The sequence below is a fragment of the Pediculus humanus genome, genomic scaffold (genome assembly GCF_000006295.1).
Source record: "Pediculus humanus corporis 1103172108297 genomic scaffold, whole genome shotgun sequence".
Lineage (NCBI taxonomy): Eukaryota > Metazoa > Arthropoda > Insecta > Psocodea > Pediculidae > Pediculus > Pediculus humanus.
The window spans coordinates 297,879-307,817 of NW_002987866.1; the positions used below are offsets into that span (position 1 = coordinate 297,879).

At 23.1% G+C, this 9,939-nt stretch overlaps 1 protein-coding gene across 1 annotated transcript in view; it reads right to left on the bottom strand.

The window, feature by feature from the left end:
- Positions 1-9,694, bottom strand: part of Phum_PHUM559700 (class A rhodopsin-like G-protein coupled receptor GPR5ht2, putative) — a gene marked incomplete at both ends in the record, with an annotated part of 14,389 nt that extends 4,695 nt beyond the window's left edge. Inside the window, 2 exons of the mRNA XM_002431876.1 lie at positions 6,535-6,694; positions 9,180-9,694. Of these exons, the coding sequence (XP_002431921.1) occupies positions 6,535-6,694; positions 9,180-9,694 (675 nt within the window). The remainder of the gene's footprint in view (positions 1-6,534; positions 6,695-9,179) is intronic.
- Positions 9,695-9,939: the final 245 nt, after the last annotated feature.

A 9,939-nucleotide genomic window follows, 5' to 3' on the forward strand; every position in this document is an offset into this window, starting at 1 on the left:
CCGTTAATAGAAAATTAAATTATAATTTAATTTCAATTTATTTACAAAATGACATTTAAAAAAAAAAAAAACGACCATTAAAATCGCATGAATTTTTTTTTTTCGGGAGGGAGTAGAAGGAGGAAAGAGATAGGGGGATAGGGGGGGATTATTTCAACCGGAAATGAAAATGAAATCAGGTGCATCCTTTTTTTTAAAAAATTTAATAAGGGATGAGATTTTTAATTTTTTTTTTTTTTTTAACGGGAAAAAAATATTTTTTAATTTTTTTCTACATATATAAATAATTGGTAAATAGACGCTTCTGATTGGTTGTTAAAAAATAATAGTAATAATGATAATAAAAATTTTAAGGAGACTTTTTAACGAGAGAAAAAAAATTTGACGTCACCTAAAAAAAAATTCGCGTTAAATTATTTTTTTCTTTTCTCCCCATATTAAAAAGGGTAATAAAATCACGGGTAATAAAAAAACTATCATTATTATTATTATTATTATTATTATTATTATTATTATTATTATTATTATTATTATTATTATTATTTTAAAATTATTTATTTTTCATCCAATCAAAAAAAAAAAAAGAAATTTTTTCTTATTGGTCGATGCCAAATTCATCTCCTCGAATTAATTCAAAATAAAAAATTATAATTATCGATTCGATTCGATATATCGTAAATAAAACTCGTAATTAATAATAATAATAATTAATTATTTCGAATAAATAATAATAAATATTAAAAGTAATTTTTTTTTTTTTTTTTAAATAACGTTGTTAATAAAAAACAAACAAAAAAAAAAATGGCATCTTTCCAACGTTTAAAAAAATAAATTTAACTCCCACATTAAATTATTTTAATAATATTAATAATAATAATAATAATAATTAGATAATAAAATGTTTTATTTTATTCTTCTTTCCTCCTCTCTCCCCTCTCCCCTCTTATTTTTGACGGGGTGATAACGAGTAAGAAATATTAGAAAAAAAATTAACAATATTAAAAGATAATTTTGAAAACCGCGCCATGAAATAAGACGACGCCATTTTATCTTTTTTTTTTTTTATAAAAAAAAAAATTAACTCGATACTAATTTTTAATAACCGATATAAAAAAAAAAGACACAAAATTAAAGTAGATAAAAATTATTATTATTATTACCCACGCTATTACTATAATAATATTATTATTATTTATTATTATTTTTAATACCACTTTCGGAGTGAATAAATGGTCACGTAAAATGACTTTTTCTTCAGGTAATAAAAAAAGAAGGAGAAAATAAGAGAGAGAGAGAGAGAAAATCGAGTTAAAAGGGCAAGAAAAAGAGAGAGAGAGAGAAATCGAGTAAAAGTTTTTAGAGTAATAATATTACCTACCACCAGACGTAGAATTTTTATATATATTTTTCTTTTGACACGACAAAGTAAAAAAAAAAGAAGAAAAAGTCGAAAGTTTTAAAAAACGTTTTATTATTATTATTATTATTATTATTATTATTATTATTATTATTTTAAACAAAATTATTTACATAAAATTTTATTAAAAAATGATTTCCTTTGTTACGAACGTAATTAAAATTATTTGTTGTTAAAAACAATTCAAAGGAAAAATAATAAAAAAATCGACGAATTTAATTTTGAACGAAAAAAAAGAGAGAGAGAGACGCCATTTTGAAAAAAAGTGCATTCATTCATTCATTCATTCATTCATTCATTCTTATTACAAAATTTTAATAAAAATAATAATTTTTTTTTGTTTTGCTTTTTTTATAATCGGACTGAACTTGAAATTTTTTTTATTAATAAAAAATCCTAAAAAAAAAAAAAAAAGAAACTGAGAGACAGAGGGAGAGAGAGAGGGAATGGGAGAGAGGGAGAGAAAGAGGAAGAGAGAGAGAGAGAGAAAGAGAGAAGAAAACTTATCATCGTTTAAAACTAAAATTTAATAAAACTTTTTTTTATTATTTTAAAAAAAAAATTTTTTTTTTCTTATTACCGATTCCCCGCCTCTCTCCCTCGGGAACCCCCCCTCCTAAATTAATTTTTTAAAATACGAATACTCGTGATAAGTTTATATATATAGTCTCGCTTAACAACACGAAAATAATAATAATATTCATATTATTATAGCGTTTTATATATATTTATTATAGCGTATACAATTTATAGCGTTTTAATCAAAACTATAAATTTATATTAATTATTATTTTTGATTATTATTATTATTAATTTATATTGATAGGAATGATGATAAGGCGTCGAGGTTAAAAAAAAAGAGGAGGAGGAGGGGAGAAACGAAAAGGGTGCTATATTAATATAGCGACAGAGTCTATATAATAATAATAATTTAATTAATTAAATATGTGAAATGGTTGAATCGTGTGCGTGAGAAGTTACGATCGAAAAATATTTTATTATTATTATTATTATTATTATTATTATTTTAAGTATAAACTTTATTATTTATGATGACTATAAATTACATCTTAGAAATCTGGTATAAAAAAAATAATAATAATGATAATAATAATAATAATGGTGGTGGAGAATAGTCGATGTAGAATTTCTCGTGAAACTCGTATTTAGGAGTATAAAACATAAATTTTCATTTTTTTTTTTTTTAACTTTGTTATTGTTTGTTGTTGCCGTTTGTTGTGTGTTTTTGTAACTGTTGTTGTTATTGTTATTATTATTATTATTATTTTTACTTTTTATACGAGTTTTTTTGTTTTTCTTTTATCCTTTTTTTCGTTTCTTCTCTCTCCCTCTCTCTGTCGGCTTGTGTGTTTTACTTTTTTTTTTTTTTATTTCCGAACGTTTCCCTCCCCTCCCCCTCCCTTTTCCCCGCCACATTTTCGTCATCATCGTCTCTTTCATTATTACATTTGAATATTTCAGATTTTTTTTTTTTTTTAATCCACTGTCTGAAATTAAAAAAAAGGGATTCAGGTACACAACGTAACATAAATCAAAAAGTTAAATTCAATGGTCCGGATTAAGTAGTGTGTCTGTGTGAGAGAAGAATTGAAATAAAAGGATTAAAAAAAAAAAAAGAGAAAAAGATAGAAAGAGAGAGAGAGATAGAAGAAGGTTAAAATTAACAATAAAACGTGAAAATTTTTTTTATATTTTATTTTGTCACGGAGAAAATATTTTTCAGGTCGTCTTAAACATTTCATCGATCGATAATTTTAAAATTTTTGTGTACGGAAAACACACAGACAAAAAAAAAAATATTCGACATTTTCCTCCGGTTTTAACCGCCATTTTTTTTACGAAGAATAGAAATTAAAAAAAAAAAGATTGTTAATAAATAATAATAAATAAAGTTTAAACAATAAACAAATTAATAAATTAAATGATTAATTTTTATTTTGTTGTCATCGTCACGTGATTTATATCATAATTTTATGAAAATATTTTACTTATTATTATTATTGTTATTAGTAATAGAAAGAATAAAAAAATTTATAAAATTTTTCCGCCATGTTTTATATCGTTACGTAATAATAAACGAGGTGGGGAAAAAAGAAAAAAGGAAAAAACTATTATTATTATTTTGTAGATATTATTATTTTTTACGCGTGTGTTTGTGCGTGTGTGCGTACGTGCGTACGTGCGTGCGTGTGCGTTTTTTAAAAATAATTATTAAAATTTTACAGGAAATTTTCAATTTTCTCACAATCATTTAAACATATTTCATTTGTAAAAAAAAAAATTAAAAGTGATTTATCTATCATAGTTTTTAGAATAGTAGTAGTGCGTTACGCAAAAAGCGTAAAAGTTTTAATTTCTTATTTAATTTGTAATTTAAATTTTTGACAAAAAAGAAAAAGGTGAACTTTTGATCAAATAAGTAAGTTTATTATTATTTAAAACAATGCAATTTACAGTTTATTTTTTACAAAGAGTCATTTTTTATTTTTCCACCTTTTAAAATTACTCAAACGAAATTATAAAATGTTAAAGAAGAAGAACAACTAAATCACGCCTTTAACTTAAAAAAAAAAAAAAATTAATTTATTTTACTCTAACGTATAAAACTAATCTAACTAACAAACTTGACAACATTGTACGGAAATTTTCCATATGGAAACATTTCTTACTATTTTTCTAAAGTGAAAAATTACCTGTAATAATTTTTGTTTCCGGGTATTTTAACAATAAATAATTTTTTCTATGTTTCAATGACGACACATTTCAAAGGTAAGAAACAAAATCAACCGTGAAACGTGTCATCGTGGTTTTAGAATTCGAAATGGTTGAATAATTCGAATGTTGTATGATCGAGGGGGTAGCTCAAAAAAAAAAAAAAATTAATAATCCGTCAGAGTTATTTAAACATAAATATAAATAAAATGTTATCATTTTTGAATTGTGATAAGAGCACTTTTTCTAATAATAATAATTTAATCAATTCAAGGTTGGTAATAAAATAATAATAATTATTTTTTTTGTTATTGTTTACGTTGCGGAATCGGGGTTGATAATAAATTATATCATTATTGTTGTTGTTATTATTATTAAAAATTTTCCGTTTTCTAAAATAGAAAATTTTTTTGTTTGTTGGTTGTTGTTGTCGTCGTCGATAATGACAAAAGTTTTAGTTAAAAAATTCAATTGATACTTTAAATTATATATGTATTTATTTAAAGAAAATGGGAAAAATAAATTTTTTTTTTTTTTTCGTGAAAAGTAAATATTTCAGTTGATTGAATTTCATGTTGGTTTAACTAACGAAGGTGAAAATGTCTGAATTTTTATCAATTTTTATAAATTATTTGATAAAACAAAAGAAAAAGAAATTTTCTCTTTTTTTTTTACCCCTCTACCCTCCTCTTCCTCCCTTTTGATGTTATCACGAAAATTCGTAAAAAAAAAAAAAATTTTTTCTAATTCTAAATATGGAATATAACAAACAACACCAGCGATATTATTATTAATAATTTATATTAAATGAATGATGGCAATGACGTGTCAATAGACAATTTAGTAAAATGAATTCTTTCGAAACGTAATTTTTTCGAATTTTCGAAACCCCCTTTTGAAATTAATTTTATATTACGAAATTTGAATTCTTCACAAATTTTAGAAAAAAAAAAAATTTTTCTGCATTGAATATGGGGTAGTATAAATTATTAAACATTTCAATAACAAACAAAAAAAAAAAAAAACAAACAACAAACAGAAAAAAAAAACGTTCATGTAAATTTAATTTAATTAAAAGTATTAAATAAGCTTTTAAAGTATTAATAAAAGCAGAAGAAAAAACAAAAAAAAAGAGTAAAGGATTGACAGATTTTTTTGTTTTAAGCGTTTGTTTTACGCTAGTGAAAAAAAAAAAAAATTAAAGTGAAAAAATCAAAAAGGTTAAGAATTGTTTGTCCGACGTAATCAATGTTTTTCTTCTCCTCCGCCCCCTCCCCTCCCAAAAGAAAAAAATTCTACTTATTATTTTAATAAATTTTAACAAGACAAACCGTAACGTCATCATTTCCCTCCTCGCCCCTTCCAACTCAGCAAAAAAAAAACAAATTTTTTTTCATAAAAACCGTAAACATTGTTTGTCGTTTGTTTGTTTCTTTTCGACAAACGTACAATACAAAAACAAAAGGAAAAACTTTTCTTTTTTTCCCCCAAATTTGGATTTTTCAACTTGATTGATTTTTTCTTAGCATAATATTAATAGTATTAATCAGTCTGAATTGGCGTGTGTGTGTGTGAGTGCACGTGTGCACGTGCGTGTGTGCTTGTGTGTATATATTTCAATTTTTTATATCATTTCGAGTTTCAATATTAATAAATCTGACTGAATTACAAACACTTTTCCAAATTCATTTACTTTTTATACGCTCTTTTTCTCCTCTCTCTCTCTCTCTTTCTCCCTCGCTCTCTCTATCTCTCTCATCGACCCGATTCGGTTTTTCCTGTTTTTTTCGTTACACTTTTTGATTAATAGACGCGTTTGACGGGTTAAATAAACGTATAATTTTATTTTACACACACACACACACACACTTCAGTATGAATAGGATAAAAAAAAAACACGTCGCGGTTAAAGTGTTTTTTTTCTTTAAAAACTTTTTGACTCTATTATTATTATTAACAAAACAATTGAAAAAATAATAATAATTATTATTATTATTACGTGACTTTTATTGTTATTAAAAAAAAAAATTAAAAACCAATTGAAATAGTTTTAAAGAACGATACCGGGCAAATTCTTTTTTTTTTTTTTAATTTCTCTCCACGCAATTTAAAACCGAAAATTGTTTTTCCCTTTTTCTTATTTCGTTTGTCGGGTTTTCTTTTTAACACAACCGCAACAACAACAACAACAATAACAAAAACTTTTTTTATACTTTAATCTAAAGCTGGTTTAAAATCAAAAAACAATTTGAAATTTTCCTACTTCACTCGCACAAAAAACCGTTAAAAACCGTTACAACAATCGAAATTTTCTTTTAAAAAAATTCAAATTTGATAATTTTATTTATTGTTTGTTTGTTTGATCTATTTAATTTGTATCTTACCTGATTTTTAAATATTCTATCTTCCCATTCAGGATCTTTCCAACCCAACATTGGAGCGATGCAAACGAGAAAAGCGACTCCCCAAATAACTAATATCATTAATCCGATTCTTTTTGAAGTTCTCTGATGTATGTAATCAATGTTCGTAACTGCCCAATACCTGAAAATAAATAATAATAATTATATTTATTTTCGAATCGTTTGTTTTGATGTTCTAACAGCAACAGTCAGTAAACGTTTTTTTTTTTTTTTTTGTAAACAATCGTAATATATCTTCCATGTTGCAATTGCAGATTTTTTTTGTTGTGTGTTAATTCAACCGTATATAATTTATAATAAATCGTTTTGTTAAAACTATTTTTATTAACTTTATTACAAGAGATTATTTTTACTCTCTCTCTGTGTGGGTGTGTGCGTGTGCTACAGGTTTTCAAGCCCCTCGCATTATTTTTTAAACCGCCGCCCCCTTTTCCCGCCTATTCTCGATCCTTTCGATTTTGTATACGTTCATTTAAGTACCTTTTTAAAACTAATTTATTTTTAAATCGTCGTCTGCTTAAATGAAGGAATTCATTGAACTTATTATTATTATTATTATTATATGTTTATATATATATATATATATATATATATATATATATATATATATTAAATGAATGATAAAAAAAAATTTATCATTTTATTATTATTAATATTAATATTTAAAATATTTTATAATAAAATTTTCAAAAGCAATTAATTTTAATAAAATGAAAATATAATTATTAATTTTATTTCATTTATTATTGCTTCTCTCTGTAAAACGATATTATTATTATTATTATTATTATTATTATTTAATATTTTACATCGCCATTCGGTGACGATTGAATTTTGGGAAACGATAAAAAAAAAAAACTGGAGGGAAAAGGTATAATTTTTAACGTTTGGAAATAAATAAATAAATAAAATTAATAATAACCGCAGGAAAAAGAGAGAGAAAGAAAAAAAAGCAGAAAGGAAGAGAGAGAGAGAGAAAGAGAGAAGAAAAGAGAAGGGAAGAGAGGCAGAGAGAGAGAGAGAGAGAGAGACAGAGTGAGACGGAAAAACTGTAGGATAGAGTGAAGAGTGAAAGAGAGAAAATTATTAATAAAAGAAAAAATAAAAATAAAAACGTGGAAGAAGAAAAAAAAAATTTCATCAAACTTTAATAAAAAAAAAAAAGTGGACTTACACACACACATATATATTTTTAAAAGATTTATAAATAAATAAAAAATTTTAACAACTTAAATATTTGAAACTTTTTTTTTTCTTTTTTTCTATTTTATTCAAGTTACCAACTGTAGAGAGTAAAAACAAAACAAAAAAAAAAGGTAAATAATTGCTTTTTACTGTTTACGTCACTCAGTTTTAATTTTTTTTTTATTTATTTACAATTCAGATATTTTCTCTTTCCTTTTTTTTCTTTATTATTATTATTATTATTATTATTATTATTATTATTATTATTATTATTATTAATATTATTATTATTATTTTTTTTATCAAATATATAACCATTAAAAAAATTAAAAAATAAAAAAAAAAGAAAAAGGAAAGAAAGAAAATTTATGATTAAAACTCAAACGATAAAATTAATTTATTATTATTACTATTATCATCATCATCATCATCATTATTATTATCATCATCATTAAAATCAATTGTTTTTCACCGTGTTGTATAATGTATTTGACGTTAAATTTTTATAAAATTTATCTCGTATTAAAATTAAACATTAAAAAAAAAAAATTTTTCTCTCCTCTTCTCCTCCTCCTCCTTCTTCTTCTTTTTAAACTTTTTCATTAAAACTTTTTTTTTTTTTTTTTTTTTTTTTTTTTTTTTTACGGAAAATTCGAGTAAAACTATAAAACTTATTCAATCATCTTTTTATATTTTATCAAAAATTATATTTTATTATTATTATTATTATTATTATTATTATTATTAATAATTTTTTTAAATTGCAATTTATTTATTTTAAAAATTAAAATTTTTTATTTACACGTTTTTAAATTTAAAATTTTTTATTTATTGATTTTTTTTATTTTCGTCAAAATTCGTACGAATTCGTAAATTTCCGGTTATTAAAAAAAAAAATTCGTTAAAAAAAACGTGGAATTAGATGATATTTAAAAAAAAAAATAAAACATTTTTCCTTTCATAATACAAACAACTCATCGTTTTTCGAATTTTTTTTTGTTTTATTATTCTATGACTTTATGACGTCATATAACCGCAGCAGTAATTAATTAATAATTAATTTCGTATCTTTTAATTTATTATTATTTAAAATTTTTTTTTTTTCGTCGGTTTACAAAAAAAGGAAGGATGAGAAGAAAAGGAAGAAAGAAAGGAAGAAAAAGCAAACAATAAAATAAAAGGAAGAAGAAGAAGGAAAAGATGAAGGGGGAAAAAAATTTAAAAGGTTTTAAATAGAATGAACAAGAGAAAACCTTTTAAATTTTTTTTTTTTTTTTTTGTTAAGCAATAAAATTTTTCTTAGAATAAAAAAAAAAAACTAAATAAAATTTCACAGAGAGATAGATGTATAGATAGATAGATAGAGAGAGAGAGATAGTAATTTAATTTAAATTTTAAATTACACGTTTTTTTTTTCTTACCTGTCCAAAGCAATGGCTACTAAATGCAATATGGAAGCCGTACAACATAAAACATCGCTCGATGTCCACATGTCGCATAATTCAGGTCCTAACGTCCACTGTTTAGATACTTCGTAAACGGCACCCAGTGGCATAACCAGGCAAGCAACCAATAAATCCGCCACTGCTAATGATAATATTAAATAATTGGCAACGCTTTGTAAATTTTTTTCGAGTAGTATAGCTGCTATTACGAATACGTTTCCTAAAAAAATTAGAAAAAAAAAAAAACAATAATAATGATAATAAATTTTTTTTCCACCGATAGAAAGACAGAAAGAGAGAGAGAGAGAGGGAGGGAGGGAGAGGAAGAATGGTCGAAAAAGGTATTTTCCATTTGCCAAAAAAAAAAAGGAAAAAAAGGTGGGGGGGGGGAAAAAGATTAATGGAGGAAGGAAATGAAAAAGAAAGAAAGAAAAAAAAATAAAAAGAGAAGAATAAAAATGGCGGATAAAATAAAATAAAAATAAATGCATTTAAAGAATTAAATCCGTTTAAAAAAAAAATTATGTTTACCTTTATTATTATTATTATTATTATTATTATTATTATTATTATTATTATTATTATTATTATTATTATTATTATTATTATTATTATTATTATTATTATTATTATTATTATTATTATTATTATTATTATTATTATTATTATTATTATTATTATTATTATTATTATTATTATTATTATTATTATTATTATTATTATTATTATTATATAT